The following is a 27,761-nucleotide window of genomic DNA, read 5'->3' on the forward strand; positions in this document are numbered from 1 at the left end:
TAGCGTAGATTTGCAAATTCACCAGAAAATAAATGAGGGAGAGAAATTAGATCAGAGAGAGGGGGCAACTATCCCAGAGGAACAAATCCTTCAATTAACTTATTTAATTTGAATTATTTAACTTTCTTTCTTTTTTTTGAAATACATAGTTCACTTAAATTGTAATCTGTAATCTAGAAAGATCTCAAATGCTTCGTCTTTAGTGCTCCACCAGCTGTGAAATTATTACACATTTTTATGCTTTCTTTGGCAGATAAAAGTAGTAAGAAGACATCCTCATCAGTGACAGATGGTGAAGTCCATAAACCGAGCCAAACTGGACTGCTGTGTTCTCCGCTAGAGGATGACGGTGCACCTGAAAGCTCTGTTAGCAATGCATCTGGACCCGAGTCCCGCCGCGTATTGTCTGTGCTCTCCAGTGCTGCATCAGTGGAGGAAGAAGTATGTGAGAGCAGAAGCGGAGCGTGTGTTCTGGAGTTCAGCCGGCCCAGCAGTGAGACCTACCTGACAGCTTCAGACGACAGCAGCTCTCTGTTTGACGATGACATGCAGCGTACAGAGCGCCCCAGCTTTAGCCTGCTGGAGCCATCAGATGGAACACTAGCAGGGTGTAAGAATGACGAGGAGGAGGGACGCACGGTTAAGTTGGAGGATTGCACCTCTGAGGAGCTCAACAAACGATTCCAGTCACAGAGACTTGACTCCTCATCATCTTCCAGTGAACCTAACACTCCCAGCCCCATCCTCACACCAGCTCTCACCCCTAAACGGCCCAACCTGCCCCAGGATCCAAAAGACAACCCCGCCTCACCCAAACAGCCCCGTCTGAGGACTCCTACGGGGTTCGGGTTGATGAACGTGTCTCTGGCCAAGAAACACCTAAGCCAGCCGTCAATCAGCAGTGAGGCAGCACATGGCCAAACGCGTAATGCACTCAGCATGCTGCGCCCCCTCCAGCCTCAGGAAACTGATGTTGATGCACAGCAGGAGGTTGGAATGGAAACGGGCAAAGCCACAGTTCCCGAAATCCTTCCCGGCTCACAAGCAGCAACCACCGTGCCATCCGCACCAAATTCATCAGAACCTGGGACAGAGATGGGCTCAGAGAGGTCAGACTGTGATAGCACCACACCTGGCAGCAAACCTCCTACTCCACCTTTACACAGGCTCCCCTCCTGGGTAAGACTGCCCTTCATGTTAGGCACACCAAGTTGTGTTTTTTTTTTAATTGCAAATTTGGCACTGGCAACAAATTCGAAAACAAATTCCCAATGTTCAGCTAAGTATGAATAAAGAAATCAAATATGTTTCTTACAGCAATCAATCCTTAATACATTGGAAAGCTGCTAATGTTTTAGGCAATTTGTTTATTTTTTTACAGAATTTGTTTTTCCTGGATAAAGGAAACAATATTTTGCACTACTGTGAAACACAAATAGTCCTTCATGAAGTCCTTCATGTGAAACATTACAATTTTAACCACATATTTTCTTCTAAGTGTTGGACTAAGTACAGGAACTTCTCCATGTTTGTAATTCTGTTGTTTACACTGCCATCTGCTGTAAATGTGAGTAAACAGAAAAGTTTCAAATAGATAAATTCAGTGATTAGAATTAGAAAGCTGTCTTAGCAATGGGGCGGATAACAGGGTTTAAACAGAAAATTAACTGAAGCCCAAAGTGAATAAATAGTAAAAAATATCCAGTCAAAATAAATAATAGTAAATTAATGGACATAAAATGAAACAAAAAGTTAAATTAGCATACTGAATTGGTAAAATTGTTAGCTAAATTGCTAGCTTTAACAGCTACAATGCTAAACAAAAAGCTATTAAGTATTAGCTAATGTACGGCTAACGGCTAAAGTACTAAGCTTAAAGTAGTAACAGTTGAAATTTTTATGTAAAAATAACTTAAAAGCACTGAAGTCGCTAAAGATTAAAAAAATGTATTAAATTTAAATGCAAATTAAAGTAATGGGCAGGTTGTTGAGCTACTTGCTACTTCTTGGCTAAACAGCTGAGAGTCAGTTTAAAGGTAAGATGAGCTCTTGCTCATATTATTAACCAGGAGTTGCCTTCATATACTGAAGGTAGATGATATACAAAAATAAATATAGTGTATGCACTTACAGCTTTTAAATGTTATTATCTAATGGCAGGCTTGGTTTTAAAATTGACTAATGACATGGCACATTTTCTTTTCAGGAAAGTCGTATATATGCTGTTGCTAAATCAGGAATCAGACTGTCTGACACTTCATGCACAGACCTGTCTAACAAAGGTAAGAGAGTGGGTAAAAAACAGGTCTCCCTACTTAGTTGACAGCTTAGTCTGCTGTAGTGGTTTCTAATAAACAAACTGTACTTTGTGTCCTAGACCCATCCCTTCAGTCTTCCTATCCAGCCTTTGTAATGTACACATCACTCATCTATAAAAACATGACTACACCAGTTTACACTACTCTGAAGGGGGTAAGTATAAGAGTACAAGGCCATGTTTAATTGTAACACCTGTACATTCCCCCACTATCTATTTGATCACTTGTGAACTTGAAAAGAAAATGCTTTTTTGTTTATAGTTAACAGCAATTGTGTCACCAAAGTGGATTCTAATATCTAGTATATGGCTCTGAGTGTGTGCCATTTTCAAATTGCAGAAAGCTACTCTGCTGAGCAGCAGTCCCTTCTCAGATGAGTCATCAAGCTCTGAGGAGTCATCTAGTTCAGGAGACGAGGACGGCTCCCTGTGCAGCTCCCACACCTCCTCCAGCTCCAGAAAAGACAGCAGCCCAGGCAGCCCACGCTCTCTCAAGAGAGGTACAAACAACCACTGCATATAAAAGATGGACATAGCCTCTAGTTTTGCATTGTGACCTTACCCATTTTAAGTTTTTTATACCCCTGGTACTAGATAAGATACTAGAGATGGCACGATACCACTTTTTATGTCCGATACCGATATCATAAATTTGGATATCTGCCGATACCGATATAAATCCGATATAGTGTATTTTGTAATCAATAAAATGTTTTTTTAAAATATCTTGCTGCATTGTGTATAAGTTCATACTCAAGTTTAAAGAACAAAACAAAACTAAAGCTATTCTGTTATATCTGTATGCAAAAAATACACTGCACCCAAAATATTTCATAGTTCAGCAACACTGATCAATCTAATAGACATAAACCTGCACCATCCTCCCTATTCTGGTATTTTAAAGAGAACTTAGAGGAAATATTAAACAACCCAGCTAATAGGGTTGCCAACTCCCAGCAAAAAAAATAAGGAACCACCCCCCACCCTCCGCCTCGTGATGCTTAATCGACGTAATCGACTGTAATTTAATGCAAGTGTAAAAAAAAAAAAAAAATGCACAGAAATCAATCATTTTTCTACAGTAATTAAATAGATTCAATATCTTTATTCAACAGAATTGCAGACTGCACAGATGGTACCTTCCCAAAGGAAAAAGTACTATAGCTTACCAGGGTATATATTAGACAATAATGGACTTCTATACATACCAGCTGTCAGCTACGTGGAAAAAGATCCTGGTGTAGAAAGTAATATTAAATACATTCTAACAACAGCTTATCAAGCTTAAACGTGCTGCTGTTGTTTATCCGCTGGTTTCCTCTTTCTGGCGCAAAGTGGGCGATAAACAAAGAAGAGAGACGGACTCGCGACAGAAAAGCCGATCAGCTGATCATTGATCAGTTTCACAATTGAAGTAGCAACAGGAGAGGGAGGGAGAGAGAAGAAGAGGCAGTCGCTCCCAGCTTTCACTGGGAATGCTTTACAAACATTCAGAGATGATCTTACACACTTGCTTTACTTCCCTGGGATAGCTCTCTCAGAGATTAAATGCCGGTTTGGAAGCAGGTAGCGAGGCTCCAAAAGCTCAACCAGACTGCCAACAGGTCTCGCACGCCACAGCCGCTCTATCATGAGACGCATACTCCTCCGACGTGCTACGGTTATGAGCTGGGTTACGCTATATCGCAAGTTTTGTGAGGTGCTTTTGTAATATTGAATGGATCGGATTATATTTTTTATTTCTCTCCGATATCCAATCCAGTAATTTAGGTCAGTATTGGACCGATACGTAATTTTGGATCGGTCCAACTCTAAACCATACACTGTGTAAGAGCATCACACAGATCTATATTAGTACCATACTCTGTATCTCATTGTACAACTGTATAGTAACAATAAAGGCATTCTATTCTATTCTATTCTATTCTACTAATTAAAATACTTAAATTTCACTCACCAAATTAGACAGGCTATGAGTCCAACTGACCACTTAAGGTCAGCTGCCATTTTTTGAATTGTTAGTACACTTGTCAGGTTCAGTCGTTAAGAGAAACATAATAGTTTTTAAACCCAGATAATTATGTTATCCTGTTAAATTGGTACCATCTGTTATAACGTTACAGACAGGCAGGACTAATAACATTTGCTGCACACTAATGCTGCAGTTTTATTATTAGCCATAGCTCCTAGCTACTAACTCATTTATAACTAAATAGCTAATGTGGCTATCGTTGACACAGTCAGTGGTTCTGCATGTTTAATTTGACACAACCCTCCCGGAGAGCACTAGCTTGTGAACCACAGGCTAAATTTGTAGCTATTGGCTAACTGCTTATAGCTAAATAGTTTTTAGTATCAGTTAGTATTTGAGAATTGATTTTAAGACTGATATCTGTGGGGATGGACTCATTTTTGGAGCTAGTCTCATGTGGCTATCACAGGACCTGGAGATTTAAGAAGCTTTTTTGTTTAATTCTTCACCTCCAAAGACTGACTTTCTCTGTTTTTCATGTGTGAACTTACTGTCCTCAAGCTGTGTCCGTGGCGTCGATGACATCAGAGTGTGACTATGCCATCCCTCCTGATGCTTACTCCACTGACACGGAGTGCTCGGAACCTGAGCAGAAACTGCCCAAAACCTGCTGTTCACCCAGTGACAACGGCAAGAGTGTTAGTGACAGCTCAATACTTTGGTCCACTGTTGTTAGTTTCCATGCTTTAAACAATGCTGACTGGTTAAGTTACATCATTTGAAGCTAATTTTAATAAGCAAACTACAACTGAAGTCTTTGAGGTAACTCTAAGATTAGAAATTGATGCGACCGCATTACTGAAGTACCTCTACCTTCAAAAGCTATTTGAGTAGTGACTTTGTTTTTTCTGCTCACAGCATGATGACATCATGTTTTTGAACCTAAGGCTCATTAGCCAACATTTAGTTAATTTCTCAGGTCTGTTTCATTAGCGGTTCTCTTTGGTGCTGCATAAAACTGAACAGTGTCACAACCTTTAGGAGCCAATGGAGAAGTCAGGCTATTTGCTGAAAATGGTCAAAACCTGGAAGAAGACCTGGAAGAGACGCTGGTTTGTCCTCAAAGATGGAGAGCTGCTCTACTATAAGTCACCGGTATGTTGGTTTCAACAACAAAAGCTACTTTTGGCTTCTCCGCATGGAGAATGGAAACGGGCGGTCTTCCTGTCCCAATCACTTCATCTACTTTTTCTGGATTTGAAACGTTTTTGTTTTTTCCTTTGTTGAGACTCGTGGCCAACAGGTTAACAAGATTAGGATTTCTGATTCTTCCACAGAGCGATGTGATCAGGAAACCTCAGGGTCAGATCAAGGTCAGCGCCACCAGCAGCATCGCCCGTGGCGAGGGCAAGCAGATTCTCCAGGTGTTCAGTCTTCGATGAACGGCCACAATCATCTAACATTTCTAGATCTTTTAAATCCTTTCCTTCACATTTTCACGTCCACCTGGGCTTTTATTTATCCTTGTGTGTAGATAGTAACAGGAAAGCGCGTTTACTACCTGAAGGCGGACTCTCCTAACCTGCTCGAGGAGTGGCTTCGGGTCCTGCAGAGCGTGCTGAGGCTGAAAGCCGCCAGTCCTCTCTTCACTCAGCCGGATATTCGCCCTGGCATGAAGGGACTACTCATCAAGGTCCCTGCATCAAAGTTTAATCATTTTCTAATAGCACAGAGAAAATGGAACAATATTTCACAAAATTCTGTGTTTTACGCTCCGATTTGTACTTCCTCTGCTGCAGGTGAAACACGGCTACTCTAAGCGGGTTTGGTGTGCTCTGATCGGCAAAACGTTGTACTACTTTCGCAGCCAAGAGGACAAGGTGTGCATCTGTAGAAATACATCTGTAGCCTTTGTCAGGAGCAGGTGATCAATTCAAAACTGACCTGAGCTGTTACTTGTGACTGAACGTGGAGCGCACGTCTGCTTTTGTTTCCAGTTCCCGCTGGGTCAGATTAAGCTGTGGGAGGCTCGGGTGGAGGAGGTGGACAGGTCAAGAGATTCAGATGACGACCTAAAGGCATGCGGGCGAGGCCTACAGCCGGCACCCTTCACCGTTGCCATCCACCCACAGGAGCAAGGACCCACTTACTTGCTTATTGAATCCTGCCATGAAAAGGTCAGCGCGGGACTGAAAGGTTGAACTTTTCTGTTCTGTAAGGCAGGCAGACCCGTGTATCTTCTGACCATGGCGTTTAAGCTCATGTGTACAGTCATTTTTCTGTACTGCAACAAATCTGCTCTGAGACTGAGAGCAGCTCCATGAGAGGGGCTTCCTGTATTTTACTTGAAGCTAAAAACCAATCCAGTCAATTTTAAACTACAAACTGATGATTATGCATAATTATGTTTCCTGTTGTGATTTTGTCTCTGGGATCATTGTGTAGGAGTCGTGGCTGTACCATCTGTCTGTGGCAGCAGGCACTACGGTGGGCAAAGTTGGCACTGAATTCGAACAACTGGTGGGAAAACTCTTCCAGCTGGATGGAGATCCAAGTGAGTACAAACGATTTTGTCTTGTGTTGTGTTTTATAGTTTTGTTTTACTTGATGCAGATTTTTTCATACTTTCTCTCATCCACAGATAATTTTATTGCGACTTAAAATGTCTTATGTCACAGTGTTTTCCTGACCACAAACTGTGTCCTGCACACGTTTTACTGCATGTGAACATATTATTTTATTGGGCATCTATTTGGTCGTCAAAATGGTGCACGTACAGTTACCTCTAGGGACATTAAATAGCCCTGCAGTGTACACTGAGGGTACGTTTTATTTGTAGGGACAGAAATTAACTGTAGCTCGGGAATTTCTTAAGTAGAAGCAAAGATTGTTTTTCTTTCAACAGTGCTTTATTTTTCAAAGTCATTCAGTAACAGCTCGACAACTACAGCCTCACTTTGGAGTCTGCAGTTAGAGAGACTTATGTGAAATACAGTAGGATTTGTTGTCCTCTGCACAGAGTTGTAGTTGAATTTAAGCACAGTGAGCATTTTTTTTGTCAAGAGACTATAATTAGACAGAAAACAAAGCAAAAATTCTTAAAATATTTATTTTTGTGCTTAGTTTTTGCTCGTTTTTGTTTTTCTTATTAATGCAGGGACGTTATTTGTCAGGTCACGTTTACAGCAGTGCAGTAATAAAGCTCAATAATAAAAATGCATGCACCACTGTCTGTTATTGGAGGTTGTTTTGACAAATTTGACTCAGCTTAGTTCAGTTTTGGAAGTACACAACATTGTTTCTTTCATTTTTATTTTAGTTGCTATTCCTTCCGTCTTTTACTCTTATGACCCACTCTCCTACCTACCTTTCAGACTCTCAGATTTGGAGACATCCCATGTTGTGTTTCAGCAAAGAAGCCTTGTCATTTCCTCTCACCACCCTGCCCTCACAAGCTCTGCAGACAGAGGCAGTGAAACTCTTCAAGGTACCACAAACCTCCACATGTTCGAATAAAAAATGTAGTCACTGAATGTTTCTTCTATCAAATAACTAATTATATCAAAAATATTTTCTCTCTTTTAAACTCTCTCCATCACCGCCTCTCAGACTTGTCAGCTCTTCATTAACGTGGCCATCGATGCTCCGGCCATCGACTACCACGTCTCCCTGGCCCAGAGTGCCCTGCAGGTGTGCCTGGCCCACCCCGAGCTTCAGAATGAGTTTTTCTGCCAACTCATCAAGCAGACCCGCAAGAGGCAGCCACACGGCCATCCGGGACCCCTGCAGGTTTGCGTTCTCACCACACAGTGGCAGCAGCAGTATGCATTGTTAAGTGGAAAGGCTGGCAAAAAAGGCGTGGTATCATCAGGGTTCACTGACCTAACAAATATCAAAACTGCCTAGAAAGGAGATCTTTTAGTATCTATTACTATACGGGTCAATTTTAGAAAAGTGCCGACATAAGAGAGGCAAGAAGAGTCTTGCCTCTCTTATGTCGGCATGAAAACCTGTCACTCTGTGGTAATCTTCCATAGCCAGTAACCAGAAATACTGTCAGAGGGCAGAAAGAACAGCAGATTCCAGCGTGTGCTGATGTCTCATTCAGCTAAAAACCAAAACACTGTGTCACAGCACGATCATCCCTGTACATGAATGAACTCAGTGTAGCTGATTAACAGGAACCAGTATGGCCACTTGTTTTATGCTTTATACGAAACAAGGAAACAGTGCAGTCTTAAGTCTGTCAGCTGTGGTCGTGCATAGAAATTCACCGAGTCATGCATGTGACAGTTTGTTAAAGATGTGGTGACTGAGTGTTTGCACGTCGCTCTCCAGGGCTGGCAGTTTCTAGCCTTGTGTGTGGGACTGTTTCTGCCACAGCACCTTTTCCTCTGGCTGCTCCAGATCCACCTCAAAAGACACGCAGATGCCAGGTGAGAAAACACAGGGGCCCTGAAAACTGACACAACGAAACAAAGCACAAAATACAGCCAGTGTACTGTGTATGTACCATCTGGATAGATATGCTCTTTGCACTCGAGCACTTCTTTACCTCCTTCCCAGGAATACTGTATAATAAATCAGCTTGAATACAGTTATAATATTTTGGGATTGAAAGACCGAGTTATTTCATAAGCACATATTTATTCTCTTTCTCTTTTATTTTACTGATGGCTGTTTTCATTTCCTTTGCTTTGAGATCTGAGTTGCTTTCAGGGAATTTTGGCTATAAAAATGTTCACGTATCTGTAACTAAAGAGTGGCTACATTTTGTCCTCAGGACAGAGGTGGGTAAGTATACCATCTACTGCCAGCGCTCCATGGAGCGGACACAGCAGAAGGGCGAGAGACAGGCCAGGCCTTCCCGTATGGAGATTCTTTCGATTCTTCTGAGGAATCCCTATCATCACTCCCTGCCCTTCAGTGTGCCCGTGCACTTCCTCAACAATACATACCAGGTATAATAGTCACTCACTACACAGAAAAAACAATGATCAACGGCTGCCTGCCTCCAGTCCTAACAGTTTAATGATGTATGTGGCAGTTTGAGCACCGCTATTTTTCAACTGACAGTAAAACAATACCATATACACCATTTTAAATCACATGCTGTGAGTCATGTGACCCAGTTAAACGGATTTACAGTTGTGCAGGATTATGGTATATGTTTGAAAGCCATTCGACCTTTGCCTCGGCTCTTTAATAAACCGTAACAGAGTCACTTCTGTAATGTTTTCTTGCACTAGATGATAGCCCAACCCCACTGACAGATACTCTGCTGAGGGGTGTTTATACAAGGATCCACTGCTTTTCTACCTTTAACCTCATAAAATCATGCTACTGAGTATCACTTTTCCAGAACTATGTTCTTTATGGTTGGTTAGTGTCCAATGTGAGACTTTCCCTGTTCACTTTTCCTTTTTTTGCTTTTCTATAAAGAGCTATGTACACATTAAGGCATTTAGGTCATATTCTACACAGACCTGTGTACATCTAAATCCTCAAATATCCACTTTATTGCGGTTACAAGAAGTGCCGAATTGTCCAAAATGTCAAGTTTTTTGTGATGCAATAAACAGGAACCAGTGCCCTAAATGTTAAACCGGAGCCATACATGAACTGTGGCTCTGTTTGTGGTTGTTGTTGTTGTTGATATCGGCTTGTTTTTTGTGCTGATTTGCATGTTTTTCCTAGCTTAAACGATGGTTGAGTGAAACTAACTCATCCACGCTTGATTCTTGCTAACTAACTATGAGATATGAGAAATACGAGAAAAATGCCAAATATTATGCCTTTTTGTCATCAAAGTCACACAGAGATGTTTATCTGTTCACTTTGTCCCTCCGGGCACCATCGTCGCTCTCTTCGCTTCACTGCTCCACCCAGTATCAAGCTAACCTTGCATCTCTCCCCTGGGTGTGTGTGTTTCCCTTTGCTACCTGCTTCCTGGCTGTCCCCGCCTATACATACTGGAAGTGATGAGATCATTACCTTTACATGTATTAACAGTTCAGGACTCAAAAACAAACAAAGCTATGAAACCTGTTTTGTGTCTGTTTGTAATCGATGTCAAGCTTATTGTGTGAGAGAATAAAGTAAAGGCAAAACATAAATACCCTGTATTATATAAAGTTCGTTTCAAGATATTTTTAATTTTAATTACATTTTAAGATTTTTTAATTTGACAGCTTTGATAATTATTTGTTATCGTTATGACCCCGCTGCTCCCTTCATTTTGAGGTTAACCATGGAGTATCCACCCTAACGTCCAGAGCTTCACGATCCTCTCAGAATGAAACAGAGCAGCTTTCTTTAACCCTAAACTTTTAGCGCCTCATTTTATTTATTCACAATGATCACCCCTTCCAAAAAAAGGCAAATTCTGCCGTATCTGCTGTGGATATCTTATTTGTATTACCCCAGAGTAAAAATTTGCATTTCTTGCTACTAGTTTGTTTAAACATGTTTAACTACTCCATGTCCATGTTGATTGCTGTGTTATATGGACTATGAAAACTTTTCTGCCCAAAATGCTGGCTCATTTAATTCCATACATTTTTATTGCATAAGTACAATGTTACATTTAAAGGGATCTGATCAAATGAAATTAACTTGGTTGGTATAAATTCAGTTTATACCAAGGACATTTTTTAAAAGTCTTTTAATAAATAAACATTTGATCTTATCTGTTTATTGAGGGTGAAAAATCTCTTTTTGAGTGTAACCTATAATTATTGCTGGCGAGACTATGTAAATATATATTCCAGAACTTTCCAAGCCAGCATATAAAATCTATGTTAGATTATACTTTTGTGTGCTTTGTTATGTGCCTGTATTAGTAAAGGAAAGCTTGCACTGAAGTCATTAGTGCAACTTTGACGTTACTGACGTTGATGTTGGATATTTCATTATTCATTGAATAACCAGGCAAATATAAATTATTCATGATATTCATCCATAATATGTAATGTATAATGTTAACAGAACAGAAGATCAAAGACCAATTGTCTTGTGTTTTTCTGTCTGTGAAGTTTATTTCTGTATCGGCACTAATAACGCGGCACAGTCAATCATCAGCGGGAAGAGAAAAATCTGTTCAAACCGTTGCTGTGACAGGAAGTAGATGCATTTTCACACATGCGCACAACAATTCATCTTTCCATATCAGCCAGTCATAACACCTGTTAAACATTAACAGGTTACCTGAGTCAGTGTCGATATATCACAGTTTCTGTAAACAGCATTTAAAGTTTAACACCATGCAGATGTTTTGGGTCAGAAATCTTGTTCTTTTGAGCTGAAGCTTGACCCGGATTTATTTTGAAAACTCTGAAGAATCATTGCACACTCAGATTAGATTATTGCGTCTTCCACTTATGCATTTAATTCCTTGTTCACCTACACCTTGTACTGTAGGTGGTGAGCTTTGACGCCTCAACAACGGTGGACGAGTTCCAGTGTCGTCTCAACCAGGACACCGGCATGAGGAAAACGGGACTTTCTGGCTTCAGCTTGTACACCGATGACCCCACTGGACGGTCGCTGGAACACTGTCTGCAAGGAGGCCTGAAGGTGCGCCTTTTAGTCATGCGGTGATTACTTTAGGAAGATTGAAAAATCTGCGTTTTCCCACACAAAGGTGTCTCGTCTCATGTGCAGATTTGTGACATTATCTCCAAATGGGAGCAGGCTTCCAAGGAGCATCACACCGGCAAGTCGGAAAACACCAGGACTGTCCGCCTCACCTACAAGAACAGGTAGCGTCCAAACATCAGGTTCAACAGTTCAGTGTTGAAGTAATGCTCATTGGGATAAAAGAGTTTGTTAGCTATTCTGCTTATTGAGGGTCACTAAAGATTACAGCTGGGTGAGACACACCATGGATGCCAAGTGGTCACACGTTGCATAAAAGCTTTTGTAAAGCTTGAGTCTGTGTCCTGTGTAGCAAGTTTGAGAAAAAAGGACGAATGCAAAACAAAACATTGAAATAAAATATGCTGCATTGATTTCAACCCCTTTTATTTCAGTCTGTCTGTTGCAGTTCAGTCTTAAATAATTAGAATTCTTGATTATATTTGATGGCATCGCTCTTCACTGTAAATTAAACTAGATGGCGGATCAGAGGCAGACTGCATATGAAGATCAGGATTTGTTGTCACCACACAAAGAGACTGGAGTTACTGCCTGGATTACATGTTTCTCTCAGGAGGATTTATCGCCCGGTCGCTTTGTCCTCATATCAGTTCTCTTTAACTTTTCCTCTCCATCTTCAGACTTTACTTCTCTCTCCAAGTGAGGGGGGAGTCAGAGAGGGAGAGGTTACTGCTGGCATATCAGACCAATGAAGCCATCGTAGCCGGACACTTTCCTGTCAACAAGGAGCTGGCTCTGGAAATGGCCGCACTGCTCGCACAGGTCTGATATCAAGTGATTTTTCTTTTAACTCACTTCTTGCGTTTCATATCTCTTTCACAGCGTGTGTAATGTGGCCTGGCTTTATGCAGTGGTTCATGTGTAACTCAGGCCCTGGTCTAAAAACAGTGATATCTGCCACATTTTTCGGCATTTTTTAATGTAATTTATAGCTGAATAATGCCACATATGTCGTATCCACTCCTGGAATAAAGTGAGACACAGAGCGTGAAGAATTTCTGAATACTTGCACTGCGTGTTTGTGTACAGGTGGAATTTGGAGATTTTGAGCGTCCCTTCTCCACCTCTGGATCGGCCCAGACTAAGTCTAATCAGAACCTGAAGCAGGTGTTGGACAGATTCTACCCCAAACATTACCGCAGGAGCACATCTGAGGAGCAGCTCAGGTACCAGACACAAAACACACCCTGAGAAACAGTGGCTTTAAATCTGAACTCACGTCCTACTTTGTAGTGCATGCACATTATCTGTTTATGCTTTTATAGTCTTTTATTACACCTATAACATCAAGGTTTCCACCCCAGAAAGCAGCTTTGTGACTGCTTGTGTTTTATTTTTCTTTCATCATACAGTACCTGTCTTTGTGTTCTCAAGTCTTTAATGGTCAAAAAGAGACTTACAAAACTGTAAATGCTTTAAAAGCAAACTCTATTTTGTCCTCGGCTTTCCCTCAGACAACTGCTACAGCGTCTCTCTGCCCGCTGGGCTTCACTCAGGGGTCGAAGTTCACCAGAGTGCGTCAGGATCTACCTGACCGTAGCCAGGAAGTGGCCGTTCTTTGGTGCCCGACTGTTTGAAGCAGAGGTGAGCATGTGTGAGCAGTAATCTGTTTGTAAATAAAGTTTATCTTATCATCTCAGATACTGAATATATGTTACAAATTACAAAGAAGTAGCATGAATGGAGGCCAACATTTAAACTAAATAAACTGTCAGTGTGCTTCAAAGAAAAGAAAAGAAAAAAGTAGGGGACAAAAACTTGAAATAGGTTTCTTTGCATTGTTTCCCACTACAGTGTCAACAGTATCTGACAGAGTGAGTGCTGCAGTTTTTCGACACATCGTGAAAACATGCTCGTAACTAACCTCACCCTCTGTTCTCTCTGCTTTAGTCCATCACGCCCTCTCCGGACCCTGGTGTTCGTGTTTGGCTGGCTGTACATGAAGATGGTGTCAGCGTTCTGGAGCACAACTCCATCGTGAGCAGCTTTGTGCAACACAGTCTCAGAAACCTGCATAGGAAAGATTTCTCTGCTTTGCTGCCGTGATTTCAGATTAACAGTTACTTAGTCGTCATGTGTTTCTTCAAACTCCAGAAGTAAACATTTGCATACGGTGTAAAATCACTTTTAAGTATCATAATGTAAAGCACAGAGCGTTGCATCGTTTTTGATGTCATTGTTGTTTCTTTAATCTTAAAACTGAGGCCCAGAATTCAGTTTTTACATTTCACATCCTATTTTTTAATCGAATTCTGTTACTACAATTTATTTTTGTGTCTGGTACTCAGAAACTGCTGGTGTGCTACTCCTACAAGAACCTGATGACATTTGGAGGCTGCAAGCAGGACTTTATGCTGGTGATGGGTCAGAACGTCGGCACTAACGCCAGCAAAGACAAACCTACAGAGAAACATCTGTTTGCTATGGACCCCTCCAAGGTCAGTGAGAGGGCCAGAGGGCGACAGTCCAGGCGGCCAAGCAGAGTTTGTATTCTTAAAATGGATGGCACATTTGTTGTCGTAGTAAAAGTTAAAACTGTGTCACACTGCTGCCTTTCATTCCACTCATTCTATCTGAGTATGTGTCAGTACATGTTGCAAAACAACAGGACAAGTTAGACAATTAACTCCTGCCTGACTCTTGGTTACGTGTAATGAGTGGAGTCGACCAAAGTGAAACAGAACGTAACAGATTTCTCTGGGAAATTAAAGGCACGACACAAAGAAATAACAGAGACATTATGTAAAAGATGTTCGTCTAATTCTTTGTGAATCCTTCAGGTGAGTGTTTTTGGTGTTAGCTATGTTGTTAATCACAAAATGTGTGAGTTTAGTGTTTTTTTTAAGAATGCCTTTATTAGTTTTTAACATCCATCCATTTCTTGCACTTAGCCAAAGGTTGTGGGGAGGGTGTCATGGGAAGAGAGGCAGGGCACACCCTGGATAGGTCTATACTATTGCAGGCCTAACACAGAGTGAGACAGACAACCGTGCGTGCTCACATCCACACCAACACCCAATTTAGAATCATCAGTTAACACTACATTCATGTCTGTGGTCATTTGTGGGAGGACGCTGGGGCGATCGTGGCTCAAGAGTTGGGAGTTCGCCTTGTAATTGGAAGGTTGTCGGTTCGAGCCCCGGCTTGGACAGTCTCGGTCGTTGTGTCCTTGGGCGAGACACTTCACCCGTTGCCTACTGGTGGTGGTCAGAGGGCCCAGTGGCGCCAGTGTCCGGCAGCCTCGCCTCTGTCAGTGCGCCCCAGGGTGGCTGTGGCTACAATGTAGCTTGCCGTGAATGTGTGTGTGAATGTGTGTGTGAATGGGTGGGTGACTGGATATGTAAAGTGCTTTGGGGTCCTTAGGGACTAGTAAAGTGCTATATAAATACAGGCCATTTACCTGTAGAGGCAGAACACGCAGGCTCCACACAGCCTGCCGGTGGATTTGAACCCAGGGTCTTTTTACTGTAAACCAACAGTGCTAACCACTGTTCCTCTATTCTCCAGTTCTCTATAGAAAAAGGGAAGAAAACAAACTGTTGAACTTCACAGAAAATCACAGCAGAACAAATACTGCATGATTCAAACAAGTTCATCTGTTTTACCTTCTTTTAAAGCTAAAGCTGTGTCTTATCCATTGAGTAACATTTGGTCTTTTTAATTTAAAACAATGCTACTGTCTTTTTGACATTAAAAAAAACAGAGGTTCGTTCATGTCTATACTACATTCTTTGGATACAGACAAAATAAAAATGTCTTGGGTCTGGTAAATGTTTCATGAATGTCACTTTGGTGCTGGAGTTAGCTTCATGTTTGAATCTTTTACGCTGACAATTTGGCTCAAATCCTTTAGCCGCTGTGCATTTCTTACCACGTTATAAACAAATGCAAACTTGGCACTAGATAATGTATTTATAGAGAAGACCTGAAACCCACACCTAGGGCTACAAACAAACTTACTTCATCTATCTGAGGTCACAGATCAGGGTTGTTTTCCTTCCAGTCGACTTCTCTCTGCAAACAGAGGACTTTCCCTCCTGCAGATCCTGCAGATTCTGCACTGGCTTCACTTATTAGATGCAAAGACCATGTCCATCTTTTATATATAGTCTATGAGATGTACAAAAACTGGAATGCATCTCTGTTTTTGTTTTGTCCACAGATCAGGGAGATCACGCTCCTTATTTTCAGTTACATCAACAGCGCACATCAGCAGAAGGCCGCCGCCCACCACCTCTCTGCTCCGGCCCTGATGGTGGCCCAGCCCGTAAGCCTGAAGAGCAAAGAGTTGAGGAGCAAATCCCCACCAGCTCTGGGACGCCCCAGCAAGGCCCCCACTCTGCTGTGATGGCGCAAAGACTTACACCCTGGTCTTAATTTACATTAGAAATGTAGGATCTTTAGCTGCATGGTTTCATCTGCGCACTTAAGCCCAGCTAAATTCTAATAAGTGGAACGGTTACCCCTTCGTGACGAGCCGGGCGCTAACAAAAACGTATCTGTTGAGTGCAGTTTAATATCGCAGACCAGCTGAGGTAGCAGCAATTTGCAGGTATCACCATGTAGCGCCTTGGTACCTTCCTCAGAGAACACTTGATGAGATCTGTGGCTCAAACTGGAGCTAAAGGCTTTATACAAAGGTACAATGGGGCCAAGAAGCACTAAGAGGCTTTGCTTAACATTTTTTGTGTCCCTAATGATTGTGTTGCTTTCATTTTGTCACTCCAAGGAGAAAAATCAACAGTATTTATTGACAGACTGAGCAAATGTTCTGAAACGTCTCTATCAATCAGTGTTACCTGGTACATTTCTGTGTGCATTCAGTTAATTTTTGTATTCCTGTCTTTAGAACGTAATGCACAGTGCAGAGGAGGTAATGATCACTTGTTATTAAAAAAAAATCCTTTAAAGAGGGCGCCTGTTGTTTCCTGCCTTCCTGTAGGGCAGAGTGGCCCCAGCAGGAAGTGAAACTCTTAGTGTTAAAGTGATGCATAATGATGAAAGCGAGAGGCAATAACAGGTAACCAGATGGAAGTGGAGCACAGCTGTTTAAAATGTGTTTAAACCACCTCATCTGGGGCTGTGTGCTCCTTTTTGCAGTAGATGTGAGGAAAAGAACTGTGGACTTGGTGGGTTGTGTTGTTGTAAAGGAACCAGATTGTCCTCTTTGTGCTCCTGGTTACTGAACAGCCAGGAGAGTGGTAAAACTTTAATCATGTACAAATACATAAGGCCTTTCTGGTGAGGTCAGTGGATTGAATCAGCAGGAGGTTTCGACTCAGAATGTTACTTGACAGCTTTCGTGGAAGTATGGAAAAGTGTGCTGTTTCTTTATGACACACATTCCTCTATACTGAGTCCGTTGCACAGTTCGGTGGCCATCTGCTACAACTGCCCCACTTTAGGTATTAACATATAAAATCTTAGGTATTATTTTAAAAAAAAACCTCCTTGTTTAGCTGTTATGAAGTCAAAATTTGGCATTTTAACACTTTTGTATCCAGCCTCAAGTGGCCATGTGAGGAACTGCACTTTCCATTGGCTTCATTTTATTCTGCCCAGAAGGTTCCAGTCCAGTCTAATCATTCATCATAAACTTTCCACCTCCACACACACACACACACACACACACACACACACACACACACAGAAAAATCCTCGGTTCATGTCAGGGACAATATTGAAGGTAAATGAAAACTGTGCTGTGAGCAGGTCAAACTGGAAGACAGTGATGAAACACCACTGCCCATTTTTCCAGTAAACAATATGGTGAGTAAACATTCACAACGGAGCCTTGATGGCTGTCAAGTCTGAATGAGAAAGCAGTTTTAATTGAAAATGTGTGGATAATAAAAAAAAAATCACACACACTAATGGCTAAGGGGTCTTTTTTTAGGGAAAATTCAGCAGTGTGAACTCAGCTCTAAGAAATGTGTATTTCTTAAAAAGTATGTAAAAAGAAGGTGAGAAGATGTAGGAAATGTGTTTTTAGCATGTTGTTGAAAACATCCGTTGGTCACTGAACAGAGATTCCAGAGAACTGTAACGTTTTTCTTTGTTTGCTGGTGTGACAGAACACGAAACCGAATCTGATATAAACCTGAAGACAAACTGGATAGGCATGACAGTTTAATGTAAGGTACTCCTAGTATTATCTTGATCCGGTATACAGTGAGAATAATCAGGCTCTATTTATTTGTGACATGGAATACATGTATCTAAATCCTGGAAATCCTGTGTGCTGGAAATGAAAGTTTGCTTGAGCCACGGGTGTAAATCCCAGACAGTCATATAAAAATCCTCACCCTGTAGGAAACTGTATAAATCTATAGTAAGCTTTAAATTCGCCCCACTGAAGCAAACTGAAGACCGACATGTCGGTACCTGCAACAGGTGCCTCACAGCGAGCGGCACACCTTCATTCCTGCAGTCTTTCACAGAATCGAGGGGTGGGGGAGGGTAAAAGGAGAGAAGCTATATGATACCTAACCTGGCTGAACAAGTTAGAGATCTGCTTTTGTGCTCCTGTTGCTATGGAGCTAGAGAGAGGGGGCGGGGCTCACAGGAGGGTGCTGGGTGAGGCCAGAGGGAACTAAGGTAGAGCAGGTGACTGATACTGTGCTTTATGTGGGGACTGAGGTTAAAAGAAAGTAAGTCAACTGCTGATGTTGAAAACAGAATGCAAATGCATACAATAAACAGGAAGGTATACTTCTTTAGGTCAGTATTCTTTCAAATGTGCTCCAAGCTTCAGGAAGGCTCCACACTGAAAAAGTGTAAACAAGCACGGCCTCCTCGAGTGCTAGCTTCACAGACCACAGCTGTACAGAACCAACCACATACTTCTTGCAATACAAACATGTTGCAACAGGAAACCAGGCGGTTTATTTATGTATTCAGATTGATAGATAATGCCAACTTCAGTTTGTTTGATGAGACGATGTCTGCCATTTTAGTCCACTTGGACTTTGGCCCTTTCACCTGACTCAGTCAATCATTCCTGCCCTAACATTTTAAACCGAGGGCAGTCTCAGTACAAGCATATGCATGCATTCGTGAGTGAGATGGAACCTGTCCGACAGGTTCAACACGTCACCAAACGACTCCTGAGCGCAGCTAGAAATGCCTACCTATAATAAAAGGTTGTCCGTCTCACCTGAGGCAGTGTGACACACAAAAACAAGTCCTTTCCATCTTGGCCATAGTGGCACAAAACTGCTAAGAGCTGTGAGTTTTGCTTAACATGCAAAAGCCTACTGCAAAGCACATTCACATGATTCCTGCCACACCCGTGCAGTAGCTGATCTCCAGCAGACCTGCCCCCTGTAAACAAAGTGCCTGTTACGAACAACGACTATCGGAGCAGCCATCTTCCCAGACAACGGAGGCTTTACACTTCTAAGGAAATACACCAAAAAATGTCTGAGAGGTGGAGTATCGAGGAAGGGGGGGAGAATAATTAAAAACCCACACAACTTTAAATCAGCTTCGATCATCTCATCATGTTCAGCAGTTTTCAGAGTAGTTTCCTCCATCTTGTTCCCATCCCCCACATTTAGTCTGGTAACAGTGGAAAAATACAGCCAAAACATCAAGAAACCTGCTTCAGTGTCTTTTAAAGCATGTTTTATTAAAAACAATCCAAACAAACACAATAGAAAGTAAGAAACTGTACACTCTATGATGTGGAATTTAAATTCTAATGTTAAAATGAGGCATGTCAGGCACACTTTAAAAATGCACAGTACTTATATGGCATGTAGACCAGAGGGATGATGCTTTAAGACTTTACATGATTTATAAATAAATTGTAGCAGTAATGACACCCCAACAAAGAAAACAGAAAGGTGATTATTCATTTACAATCTGCAAGTCTCAAAAGATAAAAATGGCACGCTCCCACAGCGAAGAAAACAAAACAAGGTAATCCAAAAAAGGCGATTGTATGCGTCGACTCTTCACACTCTCTCTGCTTTACATTTGCTCCATCTCTCTTTGCTGAATTGGAGGAAAGAGCAGACACACACACAAAAAGTTAATACAATGACCCTTTCTCTCAAAAGATAAATTTACCAACAGCAGGTCGTTTATCTCACCTGAGTTTTTTTGTACTTCCTCTGTCGCTTCTGGAAAAAGAACTACAAACACAGAAGAAACCAAATTATGGCTTGAAGAACAAATGTTAAAACAACAAACGACACTTCTGACATGCCGATGCGCTCACCACAGCCAGCAGGCCAGCAATCACAGCCAGCACCACCACCACGATGACGGCGATGATCCCGCCTGTCAGGTGCTTCATGGTCATGGTCGGGGGCTCCTCGTCCACATAGTACACGATGATCTTCTCCATCATCAGAGTCTGCCCACCCACAGAAGCAGTAAAGTTTTTCTGCTCAGTAAACAGTGGCAGCGCCTTCACCTGCAGAAAGTCACATGAAATGATGAAGTTAGCCAGTGGGTCCATTATACAAAACGTGCACACACACAGGTTGTACATACGTCTTTCTCCATGTAGTAGGCCATTCTGGACAGGTCACTGATGCGCTCTCCTTTTGGCTTAGTCACATCAACCACAATCATGCGAGCGTCTGGGTCATACTGTAGAATGACAGGATGTTAGTTAGCATGGCAGTGGTGCTTTTTGCTTTGTTCTAAATTACAAACAGTTTTTTGTTGGACTGTCACTCACCTGAATCTCCTTCACCAGGCTGGAGTCAAGTTTGTAACGGCTGTTAAGTTCACTTGCAATAGCACTGTTTTAAAAAACACATTAGGATGGTGAGATCTGGAAATGTCAGCCTCAGCATGTTTCTTAACTTTTAATAAGAGCTGAAGTGGACTTACGCCTTCAAATTGTCTTTATTCACGTTGGTGGGCCCCTCCTTGTGTGTCAGCTGAAGACGGACCCAGCTGGAAGACGGAATAATAAAATAAAGAAATGTTGAATACTTGAACTATTCATCCTCACAGCAATCCTTCACTATAGTGAAATCACTTACTTGGTCTCCACCAGCTTCTCACACTTGAGGGTCTGGTCTCCCTTGTCAGTCCGACGGACTCCAGCGCTGTTGACGCACCAGCACACATCTGTGTTGTTGCACTGCTTGGCCTTGAATTTGCCGTCATTCTCACATTCAGGGTCATAGATGCCATCGTTGTCCACAATGGCGGTCTCATGTTGCTTTCCTCCAATAGTGCGAGTGCTCAGGCCCCTTCTAGCTCTGTACATTTCAGCTTTCATCAAGAAGCACTTGGGGACCACTGAGGGGGGAACAAAGTGCACACCATGAGCAGGCTGGAGTGTCAAACAGAGGACATGAAACAGGAAGGAGCCCCTTTACCACTTCTAAACTTACATGCTGTGCAGACTATGGGCTGTTTTGTACCATTACCAATCAGAAGAGTACATGAACATGGGGGTCCGTCGCACGTAGCCCACTTCATAGTGGCACATGTTGGTGGACCTAAAGAGGAAAAAACACCACCACACTAGCAGGTTATTAACAGGAACTCAAATACATAACCACATTACTATACTGTGACTTCCCGAGGCTTAACACACACACACACACACACACACACACACACACACACACACACACACACACACACACACACACACACACACAAAGCTGGAATGCAATAGAAAGATGAATCTTTGGTATGACAGTGTTTGAAAAGATTTAGTCTTTTGTCTTCCTTATAGCTCGAAACGGAGACGTTAAATCGTACAGGTAGACCGGCAGGTTTGCCTGGGCGTTGGTTTCTCCCCACAGAGCGGAACAAACCTTCCCAACCCCCACCCACCTGAACTAGCTAGTGTTACATTAAAAACAGATTTTTGGTCCAACTCTGGCGGCTAATTACATTATTTTAACAAATAAAACAAGCAAAACTACATCTCATAGAAAGATAATGTATCTATGTCTTAAATAAAGCTGGTTCAAACTTTAAAAATGTTTGTTTTTGCGAAAACTTCCATCAAATCTACGTCAAAATGAACTGTGCGATTTTTCAGCCGGATACAATTTTATATCAAATTTAAACTACTTACACTGAGCCGAGGCTCCGACCGCGAGAGCGGCGAGAACAGCAAAAATCCACATTTTCATGATCAAACAAAAAAAGTCTTCGTCTGTCCGCTTCCTATGCGTCCGTCTCCCGCAGAGGTCAAAGACCGAGTGAAGAATGCCCTCGACGCGCCCAACAAGGCTCCTTTTCTCGGCGCAGGTGTGTCCCGGTCAAACCTGTTTTAGAGAGGAACTAAAGCGCGCGCACTCACAGGTGAGACGAGGAACCGAACGAGCGCGAGCACACGCTTAAAAGTTGAATTCAAATTCAAAGCAGAGCTTATCCTGGATTATATTCCGTTTGGTAGTTGTTGCACACCTGATGGAGGAAGGACCTGAGCAGTAAAATTTATAAGAGAATTACTCTCATGACGTCAGGCTAATTTGCATAGGCGGCGCAGTGCGGAGTGGGGAGGGGGCGGGGGAAACGCACCTATATCCGGTATGACCATATTTGCCCTCTCAGTCTCTGTTGAGATATTTTCATTTTCAAATCATAAATAAATTTAACGTTTACCCTTGTGACGTCATCGTCTTGTTATATTTATCAAAAATTATCTGAAACTGGTTTAAAATTTGGTTGAATTCATCTTTAAATACCTTTAAATGCCTATGTAACCATCGGCTTTTAGTGTTTTGGGTTCACTAACACAGAAAGGAGTCCGTTAGGAACTGCAGGGAACTGGTTATTAACGTGTTTTCCCCTCTTTTCCCCTGTTTTCCGTGTTGATATTTTCCTGACGTGCTTGTTGAGTTTCGTGTAAAACATGTAGAAAAAGGCAAACTCTCCTAGGCTATAGAAGCCATGTCATGTGGTGTTGATTCATATCATAAACTTTACTTTTAAACAAATAAAAGCGTTTATTATAATTATTATTCTCAACGTATTTTGTTGTAAGACCGCCATCATAATATTCCCGCAACATTTTGTGGCAGATAACTAGAAATCCCATGTTGCTACACTGAAACTACCTAATGGTGTAGTTTCACTTTAAAATACATAGTGTTGTTCATGCAGATGTTTTTCCTTGTTATGAATTGTGAAACACCGCGATGCGATGACATCATCAGCAGGTATCTAACAGAAACCGGAGAGGGAGAAAACATTTCTCAGGTGTTGTGAGTCACATTCTCACGGATGAGTCACAGCCTCGGGTCTCTGTCTGAGAGATACTCTCACCAGCTCTGCACAAATCCTTTCCTACCTGATCTAGCTGGGATCAAGTGGCATAAAGTGTTGTTTTAAAAGATTAAACTTTTAAGTTGGGGACAGTTCTTATTTGGGCTTCATGCACAGCGAACCAGACGAATGCTCTGCTGCCACCTATGGCACACAGTGTGCTTTTTGTGTTTTTCCTGACACACCTTTCTTTTTCATGAGCATGTTTACAGATTGAGAATCTTTAACTGCCTCTTCTTCAGTCTGGACAGTTACCCGTTTAAAGAAGACAGTTGTTAAACACTTAAAACTTTAGCAGGGTTTTATATGTCACTCCAGAAACACGAAAGGAAACAAAGACACATATTGGAAAGAAATCGCTTCACTAGGAAAAACTGAAAAAATGTGTTGCATGTATTTCCCAATTAAAAAACACGCCCTATTCTTTTTGTATACCATAAACAAAGTGCTTTCTTTATATTTTTTAGACATAAATATTGTCTACAAGCAGATACTTGTGATTAAATGTACAAAATTTGGTGGTAAGGAACAAAAGGTCTGCTTTTAGTGTGATCGCTAGTGTCCGAGCCAATCTGACAAGGCCGAGAAGGTAAACAGTTTTTCAAAAGTCTAATGGATATCATGCATTAAATTCAAAATGATATAGATCTTTATTTCAATTAGTAGCTTTTTTAATTCATCTGCATACAAAAGCCGTGCCTATATGAAACAGGAAGTTGTAGCCCATAACTACTAAGTACACAGAAAGGTCAGGCGAACACCAAATGGGTTTCCAGATTTGTCATGAGAACAACATATTAAATCTTTGGAACTAAATGTAACAAGAAAGTGTGATGTCTGTCTGTTTAAAGACACCAGATCGTATCTGCAAGTGGTGTAAGTCTTTCATATCGTGCACCAAAGTTATTATAGTTTACTAAAACTAAACTGGAAACTACATGAAGCAAACCTCCACCGACACAGCTCACTCACTGGTATTTATTTTGAAGGCAAGAGTGTCGTATTTATATATATTTTCTATATATTCATTTTGTTTTCTTTGTTCTTTTTAAAGAGGAAAAATAGAAGAAATATGTATGTAGCTTGTTACAGCTTCTTTTATTTTATTTGTATATATTTTGCATATCTTATATTTTTACTTTATTTCTCAAATGCTGTGTCACTGGAGAGTGCCATACAATAAAAATGTTTACAATTTTTTTTTTTTTGTAAAAACATGGCTTTGTGTGTGCACTGTAAAAAAAAAAAAAGCACTACAGTCATTTCAGAAACAAATGGTTCGAGATATTTGTGCTTCAGTTTTGTTGCTGGAGGTTCTGGTTTTTTAATTGAAGGCACTAATTAGCAGGTCACTGTGTCACTGTGCCTGGATGACGCTGGTTAGCCTTAGCTGGTAACGTAGCGCTCCATTCTCTGGTCACATTTAACTTAAACAAAAAGGAATTGCCTTTTAGCTACAATAAAAATGAGGCCGATTCATAAACACAAAGGTTAGCCAAATTGTTCAAAACAAGTACACATAGGTGCAAAAGTATCAGTCTTACAGCTTTTCGTATTAGCTCTACATACTAGATATTATAATCTCATGTCTCTCATTACAGTCTGTGATAAACTATTAGCTGTAATTCCAGCTCATGGCAGACATTTGCGGTAGGAGCAGCACACAAGTAACAATAGTTGTTGTGTAAGGAGTGACAGTCTGAGTAATGAACAAAATAACACTGAAACCAAGAACAAAAGGACAGCTCACTGTCATCGTCCCAGGGTTTCCTGGATTGTCTGTTATTGTTTTTCCTTCACTCCTCACCACCAGGGTGGAGTCTGGCTCTGGTCCCCGCCTCAGTACTCATCTGTTCAGCTCTACTCACCTGTCTGCCATCACTGATAATTACACACATGCCATCCATTGCTGCTGATTACTCCTGCACTACTTAAGGCCTTGGTGGAGGCTGACTTGTTGTTGAAACTTATGGTTCACCATGGCTAAAATGCAGCGAGAATTACAAAAGGTGGAGGGGTGGGCTCTGGAATGGGGGTTTAGGTTTTCTGTTTCAAAAACAAAATGGATTGTTTTCACACATAAGAGAATAAATTGCTAGTTGAGTCTCAAGCTATATGGGAATGACATAAAAAAGGTTGATTGCTTTAAATACTTAGGTATTTGGTTTGATGAACGGCTTACATGGAAAATGATATTTTACTATGTTTAAAAGGTAATGACTGGGGTGCAGATAGGACAACATTGAGAGCTCTATATGTAGGTCTCATTAGGTCAGTGCTGGATTATGGGTGTCTGGTTTATGGTTCAGCAGCTAAAACTTTGCTAAATGACCCGGACAGAGTTCAATATGAAGCTCTGAGGTTGTGTTGTGGGGCTGTTAAGACTACTCCAGTGGCTGCTCTGCAAGTGGAAATGGGGGAGCAACCATTATAACTAAGGAGGCGTCAAATTGCTTTGACTTACTGGGCAAATTTGAAGGGACATAGTGAAAGTCATATAGCGCAGAGTGTAGGCCTACTTAAGCCTTGCCAAGAAAAAGGGATTGGGCTATAGGGAAAGAAGTCAACAAGATGGGATTTAGTGGCACAGACCTTAGCCCAGCAGTAGCCTTGTCAGTGTTGCCACCTTGCTTATATGAGCAAATAATTCCTGACTTCTATTTCCTACGTAAGGGAGGGGGGGTGACTACAAGTGTTGGATAACAGAGTGGGTGTTGCATTTGTTCTCCCAGACATAAGTTTCGTGGCGAGTGAACGAATTACAGATGATTTGGCAGTTTATACTGGGGAGCTTGTAGCAATTTTACTGGCTTTGACCTGGATGGAGGACGCACCAATAGGGAGGTATTTGGTTTGCTCGGACTCTAGCAGCGCACTAGTGAGTATAGATAATGTCTTTGAACTCTAGACAAGATATTGTTTTTGAGATATTTCATTTATTGTAAAGAATTAAACCTAGAGGGATAGAAGTGGTTTTCTTATGGGTTCCTGCGCATATCGGTGTTGATGGTAATGAACAGGCCGATAAGTTTGCAAAAGGTGCAACAAGAAGAACTCATGTAGGTTTGACTGTAAAATACAGTAAAAGTGAGGTGAAAAGTATAATCAAGGTAAAGTTAAAGGAGAAGTGGCAGGCACAATGGGACAGGGATGGGAAAGGCAGTTATCATTATAGCATGCAGAAAACAGTCAGGCAATGTAGAAGAAGCTTTAGAAGTAGAAGAGACGAAGATATAATCTCGAGAGTAAGATTTGGTCACACAGGCTTGAATAGCACACTTAAAAAGATGGGCAAACATGACACAGGGACTTGTGACTTCTGTGGACAAGAGACATTTGAGCATGTAGTGTTGGAGTGCAAAAAGTACACGCGAGAAAGAGAAGTATTGAAGTCTGAATTGTAAGAAAATAGTGTTCAGTGTGTTCAGGGTGAGGGACATATTTCAAAGGGATGCAGGGGATGTTATTTATAGGGCAGTGTTTGGCTTTTTAAGATCGACGGGTGCGTATCCGAGGCTGTAGATTACAAAACTGTTCCGACCCACACTCCATTCCAGAGGGTGGTGGTAAATGCACCTAAAAGTTGTTTGCCAACCGCCATTAAAACGTAGGAGGAGAAGAAGAAGACTTGTTGCTGGAACTTACAGGGTCAGGGGACGGATCACCCTACATTAGATGTACTTAGACCTTGCTGGGAGAAGGGCGGGAGGGAGTTAAAGAGTTTTGGATGGGTGAAAAGATAAGATAAGATAGAACTTTATTAATCCCTCGGGTGGGTTCCTCTGGGAAATTCGATTTCCATATATATATATATATATATATATATACACACACACATACACGGCCGTAGCGGTTCCGAATGACAGCAATATCAGGAAGAAGGAACACGAGAAGCTGGAGAAATACCAAGGGCTCAGAGAAGAGCTCGAGAGGATGTGGAGGGTGAAGGTAACGGTGGTCCCCGTGGTAATCGGAGCACTAGGTGCGGTGACTCCCAAGCTAGGCGAGTGGCTCCAGCAGATCCCGGGAACAACATCGGAGATCTCTGTCCAGAAGAGCGCAGTCCTGGGAACAGCTAAGATACTGCGCAGGACCCTCAAGCTCCCAGGCCTCTGGTAGAGGACCCGAGCTTGAAGGATAAACCGCCCGCAGGGGCGTGCTGGGTGTTTTTATATATATGTATGTATATATATATATTAGGGGTGCAACGATATTCGTATCGATATTGAACCGTTTGATACAGTGCTTTCGGTTCGGTACGCATATGTATCGAACAATACAATTTTTTTCAATTTTTTTTTTTTTTTTTTTTTTTGTGTCCCGTTTGGATCTATAGCCATCAGAATTGTTGTCTTGAGGCCAAGAAAGATGCCAAGAGGATTTATTTTAAGTGGATCATCATATTGGTCCATTTGATTGACCTTTATTATAATTATGAATTTATTTTATTTTCAGTTGCAAACGGGACAGACATGACTGTGGGATAGGACAGGGGGAAAGAATGAAAGAAAGAGGGGGAGAGAAAGAAAGAAAACCAAAGGGGAGAAAAAAAAAGAACAATAC

The 27,761-nt window shown here is 41.6% G+C and overlaps 2 protein-coding genes across 9 annotated transcripts in view; one reads left to right on the plus strand and one right to left on the minus strand.

Moving 5' to 3' along the window:
• Positions 1-17,580, plus strand: part of plekhh2 (pleckstrin homology domain containing, family H (with MyTH4 domain) member 2) — a 42,063-nt gene extending 24,483 nt beyond the window's left edge. For all 8 annotated transcript variants that reach the window (XM_026190297.1, XM_026190301.1, XM_026190302.1 and 5 more), the window contains 23 exons: positions 254-1,179; positions 2,207-2,282; positions 2,378-2,472; positions 2,658-2,817; positions 4,851-4,987; positions 5,331-5,444; positions 5,627-5,713; positions 5,824-5,982; positions 6,089-6,169; positions 6,287-6,466; positions 6,735-6,843; positions 7,664-7,776; positions 7,899-8,078; positions 8,628-8,725; positions 9,073-9,250; positions 11,709-11,864; positions 11,952-12,049; positions 12,566-12,707; positions 12,975-13,111; positions 13,400-13,529; positions 13,836-13,922; positions 14,234-14,383; positions 16,108-17,580. In XM_026190297.1, coding sequence (XP_026046082.1) covers positions 254-1,179; positions 2,207-2,282; positions 2,378-2,472; positions 2,658-2,817; positions 4,851-4,987; positions 5,331-5,444; positions 5,627-5,713; positions 5,824-5,982; positions 6,089-6,169; positions 6,287-6,466; positions 6,735-6,843; positions 7,664-7,776; positions 7,899-8,078; positions 8,628-8,725; positions 9,073-9,250; positions 11,709-11,864; positions 11,952-12,049; positions 12,566-12,707; positions 12,975-13,111; positions 13,400-13,529; positions 13,836-13,922; positions 14,234-14,383; positions 16,108-16,293 — 3,779 coding nt within the window. In that variant the 3' untranslated portion in view covers positions 16,294-17,580. The remainder of the gene's footprint in view (positions 1-253; positions 1,180-2,206; positions 2,283-2,377; positions 2,473-2,657; positions 2,818-4,850; positions 4,988-5,330; positions 5,445-5,626; positions 5,714-5,823; positions 5,983-6,088; positions 6,170-6,286; positions 6,467-6,734; positions 6,844-7,663; positions 7,777-7,898; positions 8,079-8,627; positions 8,726-9,072; positions 9,251-11,708; positions 11,865-11,951; positions 12,050-12,565; positions 12,708-12,974; positions 13,112-13,399; positions 13,530-13,835; positions 13,923-14,233; positions 14,384-16,107) is intronic.
• A 1,974-nt stretch (positions 17,581-19,554) lies between these two features.
• On the minus strand, positions 19,555-22,362 carry epcam (epithelial cell adhesion molecule). The gene is made up of 9 exons (XM_026191058.1): positions 22,003-22,362; positions 21,305-21,412; positions 20,948-21,209; positions 20,793-20,858; positions 20,638-20,701; positions 20,448-20,546; positions 20,170-20,367; positions 20,042-20,083; positions 19,555-19,943 (listed from the first exon to the last, which is right to left on the minus strand). Exons 1-9 carry the CDS (start codon positions 22,058-22,060, stop codon positions 19,920-19,922), a joined length of 921 nt encoding a protein of 306 aa, XP_026046843.1. The 5' UTR covers positions 22,061-22,362; the 3' UTR covers positions 19,555-19,919.
• Positions 22,363-27,761: the final 5,399 nt, after the last annotated feature.

Source organism: Astatotilapia calliptera, chromosome 13 (assembly GCF_900246225.1).
Source record: "Astatotilapia calliptera chromosome 13, fAstCal1.2, whole genome shotgun sequence".
Taxonomy (NCBI): Eukaryota; Metazoa; Chordata; class Actinopteri; order Cichliformes; family Cichlidae; genus Astatotilapia; species Astatotilapia calliptera.

What these genes read in the sequence shown, in the direction of transcription:
- epcam (XM_026191058.1), bottom strand. Translation starts at nt 22,060, where the DNA reads ATGAAAATGTGGATTTTTGCTGTTCTCGCCGCTCTCGCGGTCGGAGCC. An exon ending in AATAAAGACAATTTGAAGGC is followed by an intron (nt 20,702 to 20,792) that starts GTAAGTCCACTT and finishes TTTTTAAAACAG; the next exon opens with TGCTATTGCAAGTGAACTTA. An exon ending in TTGCTGGCCTGCTGGCTGTG is followed by an intron (nt 20,084 to 20,169) that starts GTGAGCGCATCG and finishes CTGTGTTTGTAG; the next exon opens with TTCTTTTTCCAGAAGCGACA.